Here is a 19557-nt window from a genome sequence, read left to right as displayed (position 1 = left end):
TGCAAGATTTTTTTTTTTAAATGAGTAACTAGCATCAAAATAATAGATATTGAGCAAGGAAAGAACACAGTAAAAAAAATGACAGTCCGGCACGAGATCAATAAACAATGAAAAATTGGGACTTTGATGTGAGGTCAAATACAAAATAAATGCATCTTGTATTGTATTCCTTTGTAAAGAGGTAGAGACAAATTGCTTTATGAAGACTAAGGTTTCTGAGGCGTGGATCTGTCATTTCTCATGTCTAGCACACTTTTGGGCACCAAATAAACAAACAAACACAGCATAAAAGCTTGCTTTGAATTTCAGGAGCTTAATCCTCTTCTTCAGAAGTAGGCTCATCTTCCTCAGTTGATAGTGAATAATGGCAAACTTTTCAAATTTTTTTTTTATTGATTTTTATAGTCCTTAGATTTCAATGACTTATTTAACTAGAGAAAAATCAGAGAAATGAGAACAGGAAGTTACCTTGTACAGTAATGATGGTTCTTCGAGATGTGTCCCCCTATGGGTGCTCCACTGTAGGTGTATCTGCACCCCGTGCCTCTAATTGGATATTTTAGTTAGCAGTGTCTGTTCGGTCCACACGTGCCCCCCTCCCATGTGGTCTGCCTCGAGGCTATCTAGCACTGCGCAGGCAAACTGCCCTCAGTTCCTTCTGTACTGCAGAGCCCCTTATAGAGAACTCCGAAGTAGAGAGGAGGAGGGCAGGTTGTGGAGCACCCGCAGGGATACACATCTCAAAGAACCATAGTTACACTGCACAAGGTAACTTCCTTTTCTTCGAGTAGCGTTCCCATGAGTGCTCCACCGTAGATAACTTCACAGCAGTATCCCCCATGTAGGGCTGGGGCTTCATAATGGAGTCAGTTATTGATGATAGTACTGTGGAACCAAAGAGTAATCGTGTAGTATTCTGTGAAAGTATTGGTAGAAGCCCAGGTTGCTGCCCTGCAGATTTAGGAGATGGGGACATCTTTAACAAGGTAGAAACAGATCTAGTGGAGTGCATGCAGATTCCTGATGGGGGCAGCAGGTTACATGAATGGTAACAGTGGTTAATGCAATTGGAGACCCATTTGGAGTCTTTGAGCTGATATTGTAGAGCTGTTGGATCTTTCTGCAAACATAAGGAAGAGTTTAGGAGACTTTCTAATGTCCTTAGTCTTGTCTAAATAAAATGCTAGGGGTCTCCTAATATACAGCATATGAAGTATTGCCTCCCTGTTGTCATGATGTGGTTTTGGAAAAAAGGTGGGGTGGTTAATTAGTTGGCTCATATGGAAGGATGAGGTTACGTTGGGGAGGAACTTGGGATGTGGCTTTGTCTTTAAAAATAAAGACCGTGAACAGTGGATGTACCATCTGCAGTGCTATTTCACCTATTTGTCCTGCTGAGGTAGTAGCCACTAGAAATGCTGTCTTCATGGACAGGTGTAAGAGGGAGCAAGTGGCCATAGGTTCAAAAGGCTGGTCTAGTTCAGGTTTTCAGCACCAAATTGATTTCACACGTTGGAGTGGGTGGTCTGATGTGCAGGAAGAGGTTTCCCATGCTCTTGAGGAACCTGTGTCGTTGGATGGGTGGATACTGAGTATCTGTCCACCTGATGGTGGAAGGCTTTTGTAAGAACATGAGAACAGCCATACTGGGTCAGATCAAAGGTCCATCTAGCCCAGTATCCTGTCTTCCGACAATGGCCAATGCCAGGTGCTTCAGAGGGAATGAACAGAACAGGGAATCATCAAGTGATCCATCCCCTGTGGCCCATTCCTAGCTTCTGGTAAACAGACGCTAGGGACAGCATCCCTGCCCATCCTGGCTAATAGCCATTGATGGACCTATCCCCTCTATGAATTTATCTATTTTTTTTTGTTATGGCCGCTAGATGCACATTAAGTGAGCTAAGAGAGAGACCTGACCTGACCTCTTCAGGTCTAGAATGTAATCTGGGATCAAAGGGAGGGAGGAAGATGTGGGAGCCATTTGTTTGGAATTGCACCAACTTTGGAAGCATTTACACTTTTGCAGGTATGTGTGACAAGTCGTAGATTTCCTACTGTGCAGTAGGATCTCTTTCACCTCTTCAGAGTATTCACTTTCTAATTATTGGAACCATGAAGGAGCCAAGCCTGGAGCCAGAGGAGCTGTAAATTACGATGAAGGATCCATCCATCATTTTGGGAGAGTAAGTGGGGAATGGCCAAAGAGGAATCGGAGGACCTACTGCCAGCTGTGCAAGGTATAGGTACCACACTTGCCTCGGCTAGGAGGGGGCAATCAGTTTGACTTTCACTCTCTCTCACTGTAAGTTTAATAGGACTCTTGATATCAGAAGGAATGGAGGAAAGACATATAGCAGTTCCCTGCCCCATGGAAAGATGAGCGTCCCTTAGAGACTGTTTTCCTAGTCTGATCCTGGAGCAGTAATGGAGACATTTCTTGTTCCAATAAGTAGCAAAACAGATCTATTGTCGGGGTTCCCCATATACCATGATGCGCTGCTGGGTTCATTACCCATTCATGATTGTATGAGAAATTCCATCTGAGACTGTCAGCTGTCACATTTTGTACCCCTGGTAGGCAAGTGGCTGAAATGAGCACATTGTGGCAGATGCGCCAATTCCAAAGTGTCAGTGCTTCCATGCAAATGGAAGGTGATCTAGTGCCCCCTTGGTGATTTATGTAAAACATGCACATGTTGTCGTCTGTCATGACTTTCATGTGAATATCCCTGATTAGTTGGAGAAAGTGTGCACAGGCATTTCTGACAGCTCCCAGTTCCAAAAGATTGATATCGAGAACAACTTTGTGGGAGACCACTTGCCACTTTGCTGTCATTTAGGTTGGCGACCCAGCCTATCAAAGAGGCATCTGCTGTTAGAATCTGTGTTGATGGGGGTTGTACGAATGGAATGTCTGCATGCATGTTGGCTGGTTCTTTCCACCAGACCAGGGAGTGTTTGACCCTGGAGGGCATCAACAGCGGCTTGGTTAGCCTGTCCTTGTTCGGAGAGTAAACAGATCTGAGCCATATTTGTAAAACATCTCATGTACAATTGGGACTGTGGAGTCACAAATGTGCATCCCGCCATGTGCCCGAGAAGTTGGAGGCAATTCCTGGCTGGAGTTTGTGGGCTGGCCTGGACGGTCTCTATAAGACTCGTTAGGATGCTGAATCTGTGCAGCGGGAGGAACATTCTCTCTTGTACTCCATCGAGTTCGTCCCCAAAAAACTCTAGATGTTGTACTTGGGTCAAGGTAGATTTCTGGATATTGAGCTGGAGCCCTAGTTGCGCAAATATATACATAGCCCTCTGGTGGCCACAGGGCATCTTCGAAGGAACGAGCCTCAAGAAGGCAATCGTCCAGGTATGGCTAGATGACAATACCTGATGTTCATATGATGGAGAGAATCTTGGAGAACACCCTGGGTATGGATGGGAGGCTGAATGGGTGCACTCTGTACTGATAATGGTCCTGCTGAAAGATAAATTGGAGGAATTTCTGTTAGACAGCTGGATTCAGATGTGGAAGTAGGTATTTTATAAGTCAAGGGCCGAGAACCAATCTCTTTGGTCCAGTCATGGAATAATGGCTGCTAGCGTGACCATCTTGAACTTTTGTGCCTTCACATATCTATTTAGTGCTCTTAGATCTAATATGGATCTCCAAACTCCCTTTCTCTTGGGGATCAGGAAGTATCGGGAATAAAAAAACTTTGCCTCTAAGGTTAGTAGGGACTGGGCATAACAGGTGATCTATTTCCTGGTGTAATAGTCTCTTGTGAGAAGGGTCCCTGAAGAGGGATGGGGAGAGTGGGTGAGGGAGGGATGTGAAATGGATGGAATAACCCTTTGAAATAATCTCCAAGACCCATTTGTCAGAGGTGATGTTCTCCCAACTCCTGAGGAAGAGAGTCAGGTGACTTCCAAAGGGATGTGGAAGGTCTATGTAGTAGCTGTTGTTGTTGCAAGGAGCACTTGGGGCCTTGATCAACGCATCAAAACTGGCGTTTGGAGGACGAGGGTTGAGAGAATGAGGATTGGGAAGCTGACAACTCTACTTCGCATTCTAGGTCTCTTTTGCTGTGGCTCATAATACCATTGTGATGGGAGGGAACTGAGGTGGACAGAATCTGTGAGGTGGTTGTGAACTGATTTTCCTCTTCTGTCCCAGTGTATAGATTGCTAGTGAACACAGTGTGGCTACAGAGTCCTTTAAGGTGTGGAGTGATGCACCTGTTTTGTCAGCGAAGTGTTTGGGTCTGTTGAATGGGAGGTCCTCAGCCATCATCTGCACTTATTTCGGCAACCCTGAGAAGTGTAACCAGGATGCCCGTCTCATTACCACTGCCATTGAGACTGAATGGGCCACTGTGAAAGTCACACCCAGTGCAGTCTGTAGCACTGTTCTCGCTACCAAGTGGCCCTGTTGGATCATGGCTTGAAATTGTTCCTTTTGTGCTTCTCGCAAGTGGTTAATAAAGGCGCTGAGTTTTCCATAGTTCACGTAGTCATATTTGACAATTAGAGCTTGTTGGTTTGAAACCCTGAATTTTAAAATCGCCAATGAATATGCTTTCCTCCCAAACAGGTTGAGCCACTTCCAGTCTCTATCATAGGGGGGTGGATTTGGTGTGATGTTGCTTTCCTCACGTGTTAACAGCTTCCATGAGAGAGTTGGGCTGAGGGCGCGTGAAAAGAAAATCTGCCTCCTTGTGGAGCACATAATACTCGTTATTTGCCATCTTGTATGCTGGTGCAATAGGTGTCTGCCAGATGATTTTGGCAGAGTCGAATAGTGCTTGTTGAGTGCGAGTGCCAATTCTCAAAGAGGAAGAGGTATGTACTATGTCCAACAATTTGTGGTGTTAGTCTTTCACTTCGTCAAGGAGAATATGCAGAGCCTCAGACACCCTCTTAGTAAGATCATGAAATCATCAGTTAACGATGGAGGAGGGGGCATCACCACCTTATCAAGTGAGGAAGAGAAGGTGTTCGTCGGTGGAGTAGTTTCCACCTACAATTGGCCTCCTACTCCTAGAAAGTTTCTTCCTGGGGCTCTGGATAAAGAGGCTACGGGGATCATCTGGTGGGCTCTCTGAGGGAGATACTAGATAGCCTACCCACAGATCCCAGTCGCCAAGGGTGACCATACCAGGAAGATTGGGGATTGGAGCATCCCAGATGCTTTAACGGAGTGTTGTGATGTGAGACCAGCGGTAAGTTGTCATGTTGGTCATTATCTGAGTCCCCCTGGTGTAAGGGGGGTTGATAGGGGTGCTGGAGGCAAATGTCCCGGTGCTGATGGTGGTTTTGGGGATTGAGACGTGCTTGGTACTGGAGCCCCAGTACCAAGTACTGGGAAATCTGGTTCCTCCACAACTGTAGGATCCCCAGAGAAGTGGAACGCCTGTGGTACCGATGTTGCGGTAGTTGCCGCCAGGGACTGTCGGTATTGAGGGCTTTTTACAGAAGATACATTCCATTGGGGGCTGCTTTGAAGCACCCGGTGCTGAGGATCTTTTTGTCAGTGCCAATTTCGTAGCAATGGTACGGTTTCTATTCTTATCTTTGGCAGGTGGTGCCATCACTCCTGAGCCTGTGCCCTATGGGGTCTTAGGTTATTACTGCAGAGCTCTGGGTGGTGTGCTTTAGAGCCATTGGTGCCACTGGTTCTGAGGTGACCAAATGCACAGGGGATCCCCTCTGGCTGATCAAGAGCTCGGTTTCAGGGCTTGCAGCCCTTTTTCTAGAAGTTTTGAGAGGGGAATCAGCCAACTTTCTCTGCAATTCTCCCTCTCTAGAAGTTGAAGGCTCTGAGGACAATCTTGGTCCTGGAGAGGATTTGGAACTGGGGTCAGATGCTGGTTTAAGAGCACTCTCCATGAGGAATAGTTTCAATTCTTGTTTCTGGTTCTTTCAGGATCTAGCCTTCAGCTGTTGGCAGAAGGTGCACTTCTGTGAAATATGTGCCTCTCCTAGGCATCAGATGCAATACGAGTGTACTTCCATCACAGGGATTGCCTCCCTGCACAAAAAGCACCTTTTGAAGCCGAGGGAGCTGGGCATGCCCCTACAGGGAAGATCTCACAACAAAAAGTGGGAAAACGAGTTGAAAGAATTTTTTTTATTTTAAAGAATTGAAAAAAAAAACCCAGAAGCTCTATAGGCACTACAAAAGCAATGAAAATTCTAAGAAAAACTATAAACTTAAAACTATAAACTAAACACTATCAATATGAAAAGAGGTAAGCAAGCTGGACTGCTACTCTCTATGTTCCCAAACCAAGGGTGGTTGGAAGGAAATGAGGGTGGTTTGTCTTCGCAGCAATAGATAGTCTCAGGGCAGTCCATAAGGGAGGGAAGGCACATGTGCGGGCCAAACAGACTCTGCTACCTAAAATCTCTGATTAGAGGCGCATTTACATCTACAATGGAGCACCCACATGGATACTACTAGAAGAACCATAAATTCTTTTCCTTATACCAACAGGAATTAATTAATGCTTCTGCTTTAGAAATACAAATTGGTTTAGAGCTTGATAGATACTGCATGCATGCAAACTTCTAGAATTGGCAGGGGTAACCTAATATGCCCTCTCTAAACCCAGTTCCTTGCACAGGGTCATCACAAATCTTTCTTTTGACCAGCTTTCTATCACTCATCTCAGCTTTGGTGCAGTGAGCTTCCCTTTCTCAGGCAGATTAAAACTACCTCCCAGATCCTCAGGTAAATGTGAAACAGAAACCCACTGACTCATAGGTTATCATCATATTATGTTTTGCCAAAAGTAGCTTTCCTTTCTCCCATGTTTTTGTGTTCTCTCTGCTGTCGCACCACCAAGTTCTGCTGCCAGTTCTGTTGCCATTTCTAATTTTGTTGACCCAACACTTTCCTCAGGACAGGAACATTGAATTCTTACCTGTCTGCACAGTACTATGGACACCACTGGTTCTAGATAAAACAGTTTATAAATAAATACATAATTGTAATTTTATCTCCTCACTGAAATAATCTACACCACTAGGACTTACCTGCAAATGTTTTCATCATCCAATAACCCTGTCTCTCATTGACAGGTCTTGACCTATATAAATGGTTGGAATGGAGACCTTTGTATTTGTTACTACAAGTCTTATAAGTGCTATTCAAATCTGGACCCAGACTCTGAATTCAGTTCCAACATCCTTTGGTATGGATTTCTACTGGTAGGTTGTAAAGTATCAGCTAATACAAAATGTGTGTGTGTGTGCGCGCGTGTGCGCTCTTCTTTATCTACTGATGATCTATTCTGATGAATGGCCATTAGCCCGTCTTTCTAAGGTTTGCCTACACACGGAGTTATTCTGGAATAGATATTCTAATAACTCCATGTGTGGAATAATAGTGCCTTTTTCAAAGTGGATTAAGCTAAAATGGAAAAAGGCCCTCTCCAAATACGAATGTCCATACCTGGAATTATTCCAGAATAATTATTCCACTTTAAATTCACTTCCTACGTTATCCAGAATAACTTCAATGTGTAGGCAAGCACTGAGTTCACAGCAATTAGACCTGAAAGGAGAAAAACCTCTCAAGGCTGTGCTCTCAGGGGGAAAAAAAACAAAAACAAACCACAAACATTTCCATTTTTTGTTGTTGTTCTCATTGCTCAAAATGAACTAATAAAGTAAAGCCTGGTGAAGAGAGAGAGAGAAGCAAAGAATCTGGGCCTGATTCTCCATTGCCTTGCCTCTTGTATACTCAATTACACTAGTGGAATGCAAGGACAATGTCCTCCCATTCTGACTGGGTAGTGGTTTACACTACCTTGCACACTAGTGTAAATGACTGCCCAAAGTGCAGGTCATTGAGAATCAGGCTCTTTGCCTTTAAACCACAAAGGCAGAACTCCTGTTGCACTTCTAACTGGCCAAGGTTTATTAGGGTGATGTCCTTTAGGGGCAAAGTTCTCATAATCTCCTTTGAATAAACCCAAATTTACAATACAGGACTGATGGATATATACCAGGTAAGTAACAAAGGAGCTAGTCTCTATAGCTGAGAGCTGTCATAAACATTTTTTTTAGCCAGAGCTCCATTATCTTTTCCACAGACAAACCTTGCCCCTAAGGCCAGGGGAAACATTGGTAGTACAGTTCCATAGGAACTATGCTGGCAGGGACTGGGAGGGGTGGGGTGCCCAGATCTAGCAGTTGAGGAAGCTGTTTCCCACAGAGAGCTAGAAATTTGATAGGATTGGCAGAGGGGCCACCATGGCTTGTGTGATATGTGTAGGTAAACCCTGGATGATCAGTGACCAATTCCATTACGAGATCTTTGTGGAGAACTCCTCATACTGTTTTTGACACATTGTGTAAATAACACCATTGAGTTGAACTGTGTTTGCACTGAATCTGACAGTGTGTCTATTATATATGTTTTATATTTTACCAGTACACATCATCAGATGCTAATGCCTATTGGTTAAAGATACTTACTGAGGGAATTTTGAAATGTGAATTAAAGATTTCAGTTAGTACTGTTAAAAACACAGCAAAGGGAAATAACCAAAAACTCTGTTAAAGCTGCAGTTATGCTTTGACTTAAGACAGAATATCCTGGTTTTTGTGGGTAAAAGAATCAATAGCTGATCAGGCACCTATTTTCTAAACTTACCTGGATGATATTACATCTTTGTGGTAATAGTTGGGTACAACAGATAAACTAAGGATAAGGAATCTGATTTTCACTCTCATTTGTGAATTATCTTGGTTTTGTGTATTTTACTTAACTGTAACATTATTATCTAATATTTAATACTATGGTAGCAGCCAGTGACCCCATTCAAGATCAGGGTCCCACTGTGCTAGGAATTTTATAAACATAAAGGAAGACATGGTCCCTGCCCCGAAGAGAACATCACAGTAATTTTTTTTGGTGATTTAATCATATTGACAACTTTATCAAAAATTACAAAACTGATATTAAATTTTTTTCTAATTCTTAGTAAGACTAGAATTGATTTTTTTTTTTAAATAGAAAAGCATTTTTATGCTAGTGCTCTGCTGGAATTCTCACATTACAACCCTACATAGCAAAATACAAACTGTAACTAAGAAAGGTAGTATTTCTAAGGTAATTCAGTCCATCATGAGCCCTCTATTTCCTCAAACTCCGGGACTCAGATGATAGCGCATTACTTCTAAACCTTCTGTAAAACTGACTTAGTAAATAACTTAACATTCAAATTTTTTTTTTAAAAAAGAGCAGCACTTTAAATCTTAGACTGAATATAACAGACCTGGGACATCCCAAATGTATGTGTTTGTTGGCCTATGGGGAAGCTATTTTCATAGCTGATTCCAGCAATAACTTTTTTGTCGGAAGCAGGAATACGAAGGAAGTCCATTGAAATGAATGAAAATATTTTTTCTTAAATGGTGTTTAAAAATGCACCATGATAGAAAGAGGAATAATACCTTTGATTTTTATCTCATTTGGAATGACTCAACATTCTACAACCCATTTGATAAATAAGGCATAATAAATACATAAATAAATAAATAATGAGAATACTTTGTATCCTCAAAAGACAATACAAATTTTAAATAATTAAGCTACCAGTAATTAAAAACTAATTCCTCTTGTGGACTCACTTTCATCAGTCACTTAAAGTTCACAGAATAACGTGACTGTGCCAAATTAATGACAATTAAAATATTATTCCACTTTCCACAATGGAGTATTTTGTCACCCTCTAAATATAGGAGTACTCTCTTAAATTAGAAACTAGGCAAAAAGTATTTTAAAAATTTTTCATTTTAAGTCTTCTATTAGAAAAAATATAGATTTTTTTAAACAAAAAATAATGATGTAGAAAGAAGGTCTGGGCCTCCATCAAAAAAGTATATTATGCTTTAATGCAAAGAGAAAGAAATGGCTCTATGGGCAAAATTCAAGTATGAGTGACCAGTTTTTTAATTGTAAAGTAGGTGCAACATTTTTTAAAATGTTACAACACTGCATGACCTGTAATGCTCACAATATTTACATTAACTGCTTACATGAAACCATAAAAACTCTAAAAGAGAAAAAAATCTGTATGGACTGAAACAAACTACTCCTAGCACCCACATCAATGCCATTATTAACCAATGAAATCAAGTGCACAAAAATACTTTACATAGTCTACTAATGTAAAGTATACATTGGTGAGAAAGTACAAACCTAATTAGTTAAAATGCCAAAAGAAGGGTTGGTCAATACAAACTCAGTGTTAGGACAGAAAAGCAAAAGGTAAAATAACCAAACTAAATATAAACAAACGCGCGCACACACACACACACACACACACACACACACACGTGTATTTATGAATAAAAACATTGTGTAGACAAAACAGCAGAAAAGCAGGCTGATACGAAAAATGGACAACATTAACTCTTTAAACATAACAAACACATCAACTTGTAACAAAAAAGTGTTAACTAAACTACACAAAAGATCACTTCACATGAGTTTGCATGTAGGACCATGGCAGTCTGTCCTGCCATTACACAAAAGACAAATGAACCTACCCAGTAGAAGGAAGGGTTCCTGCCTCCAGGCCACTGTAGCTTAGTGTAGCTAATTGCATTCCATCAGGTTGGGGTGGGGGGAAAAAGAAATAAGAGCTGTCTGTATGAGACATGAAAAAGTAGGTTAGCCCAGTGGTAGTGCTATGTGCTGTGGCACAAGAAAGCTGAGTTTGGAAATGTCCTCAGGTCTCTTTATCCTCTGGGCCAATGGATCTCAGTCATGTCACACAGATAATTGAGTTTGGGTTCTGGGGAAAGTCAATGGGGAGAGGAATAGTTACTTGCAGTACAAGTGCCAACTGGTGGTTATCAGTAGAGTGGCAATGTCATCAGCCTCAGAGGATGCTGATTACTAACAGTCTTAACTAGAGGACGCGAATTTGCCACTCCAGGGAAAAAGGAATTCCAGGTTAAAGACGTGGTGATTCCCAGATGAAGAGGTCCATTTTAAGGCCTCCATCTCAGAACAAGGCAGGGCACAATGAGAATTTACTTTGGGAAGGAGGGTGTACCATCACCACAACGTGAAAAAAATGATGATGTGCTACACTTATTAACTTTCTGTTATTTTTACAATGGCTCACAGCTTTAGGCTTGTATATCTGTAGTGTATTACTTCCTTTCTACATATGTTTCACATTATTCACTTAATATAACATAAATAATTTGGTTAATAGATTTAACCTGCACATTTCAGCCACATTAATATATATAAGAATCTGTTAATGGTATAAATAATTCTTTTTAAATAAAATAAATCTGATATGTTACATAATACTGATAAAATTACTGTTGCTAATAGTTTTGTAAGCCACCTTTAACTTCTAGTTTAATAATACTGTAAGAGGGATACTAGATTTTTTAGGAACGCTGTGGAGCATGCCCTTTTATTCCATTGCAAAATCAAATTGTAATCAACATTAACACTCATATTTTCAAAATACGGCCATTCCCTCATATATGTAAACAGTATGTTTAATCAGGTTAAACAACCTCGGTTAACAAATATAGGGTTTGGGGGGAGTTCAAAGTCAATGGTGGTATAAATTGCTTAGTTTAGAAGGTGGCTATGAAACTTCAACTACAGAAATGGCTGACTAAAATATTCCATCTAAGCTTTTTTTTTTTTTTTTTTTTTTTTAAATAAAAAATCTACAGCATTCTACTTTAAAACTTAAGTAAATAAAATGCAACCAGTTGTTGCAGCTTTTGAATTCTTAATTAGACCTGTGATCCCACATCCCTTTAGGAATCTGCAAGGTTGCACTCTCCTACAGAGACCTGAAATGGAGTACAGTACTTCCAGGCAAGGTTCATTCCAAACAGACAATATAAATGAACACTCAGTGGTGTGAAGTGTATGTCATAATTAAGGTATTACATAATCATGCCTTTTCTCTGCTGTTAAATACAAAAACAGCATCTTTTACATTATCATATAAAAGCATTTAGGCTGTATTTTTATTTATCACTTTACACTGGTAGTCTCTTGTATGTGTACTCAATAGAAACCAAAGAATTTTGTACACTATTTTTTTGTACAATAAAAGATAAAGTGTGCATTAGGTACGCTTGTACATGACAATATTGTACAATATTTACATTTCAGATATCACCATGAAATTCTGTATTATCTATATACACAATGAAAATTTATCAGAAACATTTGGACTATTTTTATAATCATAATTTTAGTATTATAGAAAAAATTCAGTAATCATCTGACATTTTTACTGTAAGCTTTCAAGCTGATTGGTTTATCCAGCATAACTATCTGACTCTATCAACAAAAATATTGTACCACTATTTCTCATAGCACCCTTTGATGGTATCTATCTGTCCTTGATATAAATATTGATATATCTATATCAATACCTATATACTGATTTATGTGCATGTTCAATTTGATAAGTACTGGACCAGTAACAAAGACATTCAATGTTATCTAGAGATCTTCCTCCTCTTCGGTTTTGGAGGCTTCACCTGTCTGTCTCCCTGTGGGATTTGGTGTACCTAGAAAATAAGTATATGAAAAGGTTAGCATAGAAAATTAAATAAAGCAACCTGTTAGTGATCAATCAATTACAGTATTGTTTGAAAAGTTATTATGCTTCCCTGGTGATACAGCTTTAATTTCCACATTAAAAGCAGAATTAGAAGTAAACTCAAGAACATTAACCTCTGGACTGAAGGGAGTTGAACATAGCTGTTACAGGGTGGATACCTCAAGTCTCAGGAGAAAGATACCACTTACATATCACTATATAGTATACAAGGAACTGAAGCACAAAGTGGTAATGATGTTAAGCTCCAGGGGAAATTGTTTACAAAACTGGGATAACTGCAGAAAGAAAGAAGGGGATATACTGGGAAAATAGAATGTGGAAACTGAGAGAGACTTACAGCACTACCAGAGACATGAATTTAAGGGATAAACTATTTTGAGCAAACTGTTTTCATCCAACATCATTAATTTCAAGTTGAACAGTAGATTAATTAGCATGTGAAAATGTTTTTAATCAATTATTTTTCATTCAATGTCTATTATTAGTTCCAAGTTCAAAGCTGGGAGGAAAGATCATGATCATATAAAACTATTAAAAACATTTCTAACACAGCTACGAGAGATGGAATGCAAAACAATGTACTGCTGTTTTATATGGAATACCACCACCATCTGTTGGTAGAAGTGAGGCTATGTATTCTGGAAAAAAGCAATCAGTAGGTTACAAACAACAGTTAATCAAAAATTACAAATCCTTAGACATTTTTTCATATTGTTCTTGTCATGGTCATCTATCTTAAATTCTAGTGGTCTTGAAGAATTTTATCATATATTCAACAGATGTTATTGCTAGCATCAGTTATGCTCTATGTCAATTGTACTGTACATGTGTTAAATTTTAAATGTACTAGTCCTGCCTAAACAATGATAATTAAAAAAAGCTTATTTCAAAATTTGTAAGAACTACATTTGGTGTCCTATGATTTTCTGACCCTATTATTCCCAACCATCATAGTATTTATGAAAATAAACCTCATCTTGATTAAGGATTTTGTGACAAAGCCTGTCATGCAGCTCATGAGAGATTATTTTAGGATACAAAATTTGTTACATCAGGCTTGTCAACACAACAAAAACAACCTGGTCAGGGAACCTGATTACAGCACAGTTTCTTCCTGACCCAGCTTGCATCATAGTTAAGAGTTGTAGCATGTATCTGTTGCAACTGGGTTGCATAACTGGATGAAATGACATGGATACAATAGAAACTGTCCAGGCAAACATTTTTAACTGTGATGTAACAGGGTTAAAGGCCAACTGTATCATAACCAGATCACCTGGTTTGGTTATATTTGTAGGATAGATGGTCTTATAGAGACCTATGATTAGATCTTACCTCCCCTGCAGTCAGTTACAAAACTGCCATTGATTTAGATGAAAACCCAGAATTCTGTATTAGTAAATCTAATAATCAAAATGTTCAGTTTTATCAACAATTCAAAGCAGACAGCAAGAGATACAGACAGTATCACTAATATTATTTCCAGATGGTACTAAAACCAAGTCTAAGGTGCCAATTCTGCAAAGCTTTCTCATATACTTAATTTTATGCACCATAAATAGATCCATTTAAGCCTTATTGATTGTGTAAAGTTAAGCATGTGCATAAGTCTTTTCAGGGTTGAGGTTTATAATATCAGGAAAAAATTCAATTTTATTTTAAAAGCTAAACCATTAATACTTAATAAAATATTAATTAGAAGTTTGAGTATTTTAATGTATTGCACTTAATTTTTAATCATCTGCATGGATTTCTGTTATAATAAGAGTACAAAAAAAATCTCCAAATATATTTTAAAAGTGTATTACATTATCAGAGATTTATTTTGTCCGTATGCCACAAAATAAAAGTGGAAACAAAAAATAAAACAACCACAGTCAGGTTCTGATCTTCATCTTAATTTACTTCCTATAATATTTTTCATTTCATGTTAGATTATTCAATGGAGTGTTACAGTCAAAAGATTTTTTTAATATACTTTCAACATCTTGATATACAAACTTGGAAAACAATTGGGTCTAATTCTTGCACTCCTTACTGAGGGCAAAACTCCAGGCATATTAGTGGGAGATTAGGCTCTGTTCAAAATATTGGTAGGCCTCACACATGAAAGATATGTACAATAGTTATTCTGGGTGGAGAGCAATAATGCAGAGTAGTTACAATCTAACTGAAATTATAAATCTTTTTCAACTTTTAAGTTGTTAAATCATAATAATTACAAAAAGAGTGACTGCTTGAAAACGCCACAAAAATGAAAAAAAAAACAAAAAACCCCACACAATAAAAACTATACAACTAGACAGCAAAGAGACTTACATTCCCAGACATTTTGTCCAGCTCGCTCATGGCCTCATGTATAGCAGCTTCTAAATGGTTATTTAGCTTTCCGCTTCTAGAGTGAAAAAAAAATTACTGTCAACGATTGTTTACCATGGAAATACCCCATTTTCAAAGACTGTAGATAATCAAAATACATACATAAATAGCCCATATTCTACTAACTTCATTCAGCATATAGCTCTCCCATTGACAGCCAAGGAACCATTTGTAAATAACAAGTTATGGCCCATATATGTGTTTTCCTTTAAAATAAAGGCTTGTGTTATCACTTTGTTTTATTTATTTTATTTTTAAAGATAAGACTTTTATAAATTAAACAGGAATTATAATCTCTGCAAGAGAAAACATATCTATAAACAGAATGCAAAAGCACATGATATCATCATTATATTGATTTTCTGTGTTTAAATGCAAAATGTAGCATTTTGTGCTATTTGACTTAGCTGTCAGCGTTAAAGTTTGTTTTTTGTTTTTGTTTTGTTAAGCGAGCAATAGGTATTACAGAACAGGCTCTCTTTCATTAACTTGACCCTGAGCAGTCATTATGCATGCCAAAGAACTGTCATTACCTTAAGATTGAGTTATTTTGGGCTACTTCACAGAATGACAGAGTAACTGACTAACCCTTAATGCTGGCCTGCCTTTACCTGCCTCCCATACTGCATTTACTCTGTAGCTGGAGGCTACATTAATACTTCACAAGAGGGCTGTTGAAAAATAATACAGGCTGACATCCACCTGGAGAATGACACTGTTCTGCAAGGTTTTCATTTTTCTCCAAATACTTGGAGCTTAAGTGTGAATGTGTCTCTACCTTTAGTTAGCCATGGGAGAGAAGTCCCATTGTCGCTGAATCGTGGCAGTCACACCCACTGCCGCCCACTGTTTTTAGCCAAATCACTGTGCAGCTCAGTTCACTTCCGAATATTACACTCACTGATTCAGTTTATGTGCATTATATTTATTAAAAGTAGTTTTCCATTTTAAACACCACACTCAGCATTCTGGGTCATATTTTTGTGGCTTCGTGACTGCCACTCCCAGAAGTGTCAAATTATCAAACAGTATTTCAAACACGTTATTAGGGTCATTCCCGCATTGCACCAAACATAATTTGACGATAACTTTTTAAGCTCTAGGCTTATATGTTCAGCTGGGCTTTATTTTTAGTATCCAGTGGAATAAATTAAAATTGAAATCTAGACACTGCACTTTGCATTCCTAGCTGGAAAAAAAAAATTAAGTGAATTTGAGAGGTAGCAGACTGATAGCCCTGGAGATTGGCCACTTGATCTATTGTTTATCTGTCTCTGGTACTTACATGGCCCCTCTGCTGTAGTATCTGAGCACCTCACAGTCTTGAATGTATTTATCTTCACAACAGCCCCATGAGGTAGGGAGGTGCTATTATTTCCACATTTTACAGATGGAGAACTAGGGCAAAGAGACTTCACTGAGTTGCTCCACGTTACATAGGGTGTTTGTGGCTGAGCAGGGAACTGCGCCCAGGCAGTCTGAGGCCCTAGCTAATGCCCTAAGCATTGGGATGATCCTTCTTCATTTCAGCAGTGCAGGACCAAGCCCATAATCCATGGAACAATCCCCTTTTACATTTCAGCATTTTAAAAAGTTTCGCTTTGTTTTGTTTTGTTTGTTTTGCGCTTTAAGAAAGATAATTATGCTACCTGGGCCATGACTGGAAGCCCCACCCCAACCGAAGACAGACAAGGGTTCAAAAGGAATAAAAAAAAAGAACTATTCTACAGTAATTCCATCCACCCCAGCTAATCCACATATTGAGCTCAGTAACTATCAAAAGCAACTGCTAGATCCCATATAAAGAGCAGGGAGAGCTGTGTCTCATCCATTACCTAAAGAAAATATTCCATGACACATACTAACATCTTCTCTGTACTATACCCAGGGCTTGGACCAAATGGAACGCATAAAAATTCCCACATTCCACCCATTTTTATTATTCTGCAGTATGCAAAAGCATGCTGGGCACCTTACAGAACAGACAGAAAAACACGACTCCTTCCTGAAAGACTTATTAAGACTTATCTACATGCAAAGTTACACCAGTTAACTAAATGTTTGATTTAAAAATTGATTTGGTTAAACCAGTGCAGAAAGCTATGTGGAAATTCTTAAACTAATATAAATCTGGCTTATATTGATTTAGCTTAAATTGATTAGGAACAGATTTAAGCAACTGAAATAAGCCACTTTTAAACTGAACTACTAAATCAGGGATTGAAATTGGTTTAACTAACTTGCTTTAAAAAACAAGTTTAACTTAAACTGGTGTAACATCTATTTGTAAACAAGCCCTTAGACATGATGCAATTAATATTTACAATAAACATGCACAGAGAGAATGGGGAAAGGAAGAGCGAGGGTTAAAGAAACAAGACCATGTTGTTCATTTTAGACATAGGAACATTATGATGGTTCAAGTGCCTCTGGGGTTGCTCTGTGACCACTTTCTCAATCACCTTCTGCCAAAGTGGGAACAGACCTTGTGAGCCTTTAAATTAATTTCTTAATAGGACTAATGGTTTTACAATGAACACCAGCTAAATCATTTGGCATTTAAACAATCTGATATAGCAATAATTTTTTAAAAAGTGTCAAGCACGAATATTCCTTTTCACTGATACAATCTTGAATTCATAATAGGAAATCTACCTATATGGTAGATCTTAGGTTTCCAAACAATGTGTTCTTTCAAGCTGGCTTGGAAAGCAAGTATTTGACCAAAGCTGCAGCAGATAACTGTTTTCTCTGCCTGGAAGGTAGATCAGCATCTGGAGGTACTTCAAAGATAAGTGTTTAAGATTCCCTCAAAGGCAGTCTCTCATCAATAGGCTGACTCCTTCCTAGACATGCATCTTTTTCTATCCAGAATACCACTCATTAACTATAGAACTTCCTAGAGAGGTAATAACATGTTTTCTGTCTAGAAGGCAGATTAGCATAGGAAGATATTAATAGGTAACTATGCAACTTTAGCTACCAACAGGCATTCATTGTATTTCTTTCGGTCTACCTTTGCCTAAAAGAATGGACATTATCTTGGAAAATGTTAAACAAACAAGTAACATTCAATTTTGCATTGCCACCTTGGGGCAGACTAGATGACTTATTCACTTTCAACAGCTAATTTCTATGATTTTATGACTTGGATAATATATATTAATGTAAAAAAAAGGTTTTTTTCTTAGAGAAAGCTGTCATTGTCTTAGGTAACTACTATATCAGAGGCTGATTAAAAGAATTGTAGAATAAATTAAGTTTATTCACTAGAGTCAAGGAATGACGGATTTTTTAAAATAAAATGATAAAAATAAATTGCTTAAATGTATACCACCACCTATCAACAAAATATCCTAGGTGTTTCCAAAAACAAACAAAAACAAATAAAAACAAGTCCAGATTAAAAAACTAAAAACATACAATAATTAAAATCAGATTAAAATTATAAATAAAACCAATCTGCTGTGCTAAAAGCCTTTTTATTAAAATAAAAAAAGGTTTAATTATGCTTAACACAGAGACTAAACTTCATCTCACACCAAAAGAAAAGGCATCCCATAACTCTGGGGCTATAGAAATAAAACAGATGGACAATATCCCTTCGTGTCAGGAACCGGGGCATGGGTGGCCAGGTGCTGTGGTTGGAGCAGGATTCAGGCCTAGTGGTTGGAGCAGGAGTCAGGGGCCAGGAAACCGAACTGAGGCTCAGGACCAGAACTGGAAGCTGGATGCCAGAGCTGAGGGTCAAATCAGAGTCTGAGCCAGGAATTGGAGTAGAGGGTCAGAACCAGGTTGCCTAGAGTTAGGGAAGGCAGAAGCAGAGATGGGTCCAAGGCAGGAGCAAGGTGAGGACTTGGGAACCAGGAACAAGGAGAGGAACCAGGAACCAGGCAAGGACAAATGAATCAGGCAGGGTCTGTCTCAGCAGCAGGTTCAGGGATGTGTCTCATTGTACAGACTGCCTCTAGGTGTTTCCCCTAGGTCTTACCATGTCTGGGCCAACCAGGAGAGAATGCAGTAAGTTCTACCAACGAGGGCCTCTGTGAGTAGGGCAGCTAGTGGTGCTTGGCCTCACAAGGCTCTTAGCCTGTCAACTGTAGCTCTACCAGGGCTGTTGGGTGGAAATGTGGATGTGGCAGTCACTAAGGAACTCACCAACCAAGGTTCTAGCCCTGCAGATCCTCACACTTCCTGCCCTTGGATGTGCCAGGCTACAAACTTCCTGATTTGCCAGAACTCAGAGGATATAATGGAGTGCAGAAAGTTGTTAGCTCAGTAAAGAATCAGGGACACACTCTGTTAAGGGCCTTAAGAGTTAAAATCAAAACTTTAAATTCAATATGTGCCTACACAGGCAGCTCATGAAGTGAATGCAGTAACAGCTAGACAGACCCCTCTGTTCACCCTCACCACTATGACAACTGAGCTGTCATATTCTGCTCTAACTGAAGATGGTAGATCAACCTTTTAGGTAGTTCACATCAGAGAGCACGGCATTAGTCTAACATCAACATTTTTAAGAGATCATGAATCATGGCTGTCAGGC

At 39.2% G+C, this 19557-nt stretch overlaps 1 protein-coding gene across 9 annotated transcripts in view; it reads right to left on the bottom strand.

Annotated features, from left to right (window-relative positions):
• Positions 1 to 2097: 2097 nt before the first annotated feature.
• Positions 2098 to 19557, bottom strand: part of MBD5 (methyl-CpG binding domain protein 5) — a 256499-nt gene continuing 239039 nt past the window's right edge. For all 9 annotated transcript variants that reach the window (XM_042860868.2, XM_042860867.2, XM_065561640.1 and 6 more), the window contains 2 exons: positions 14949 to 15024; positions 2098 to 12576 (listed from right to left, as the gene is read on the bottom strand). In XM_042860868.2, the coding sequence (XP_042716802.2) occupies positions 12505 to 12576; positions 14949 to 15024 (148 nt within the window). In that variant the 3' untranslated portion in view covers positions 2098 to 12504. The remainder of the gene's footprint in view (positions 12577 to 14948; positions 15025 to 19557) is intronic.

This window comes from Chrysemys picta, chromosome 11 (genome assembly GCF_011386835.1).
Source record: "Chrysemys picta bellii isolate R12L10 chromosome 11, ASM1138683v2, whole genome shotgun sequence".
NCBI lineage: Eukaryota > Metazoa > Chordata > Testudines > Emydidae > Chrysemys > Chrysemys picta.
Note: the sequence above shows the minus strand (reverse complement) of the source record. Positions and strands in the feature narration are given on the sequence as shown.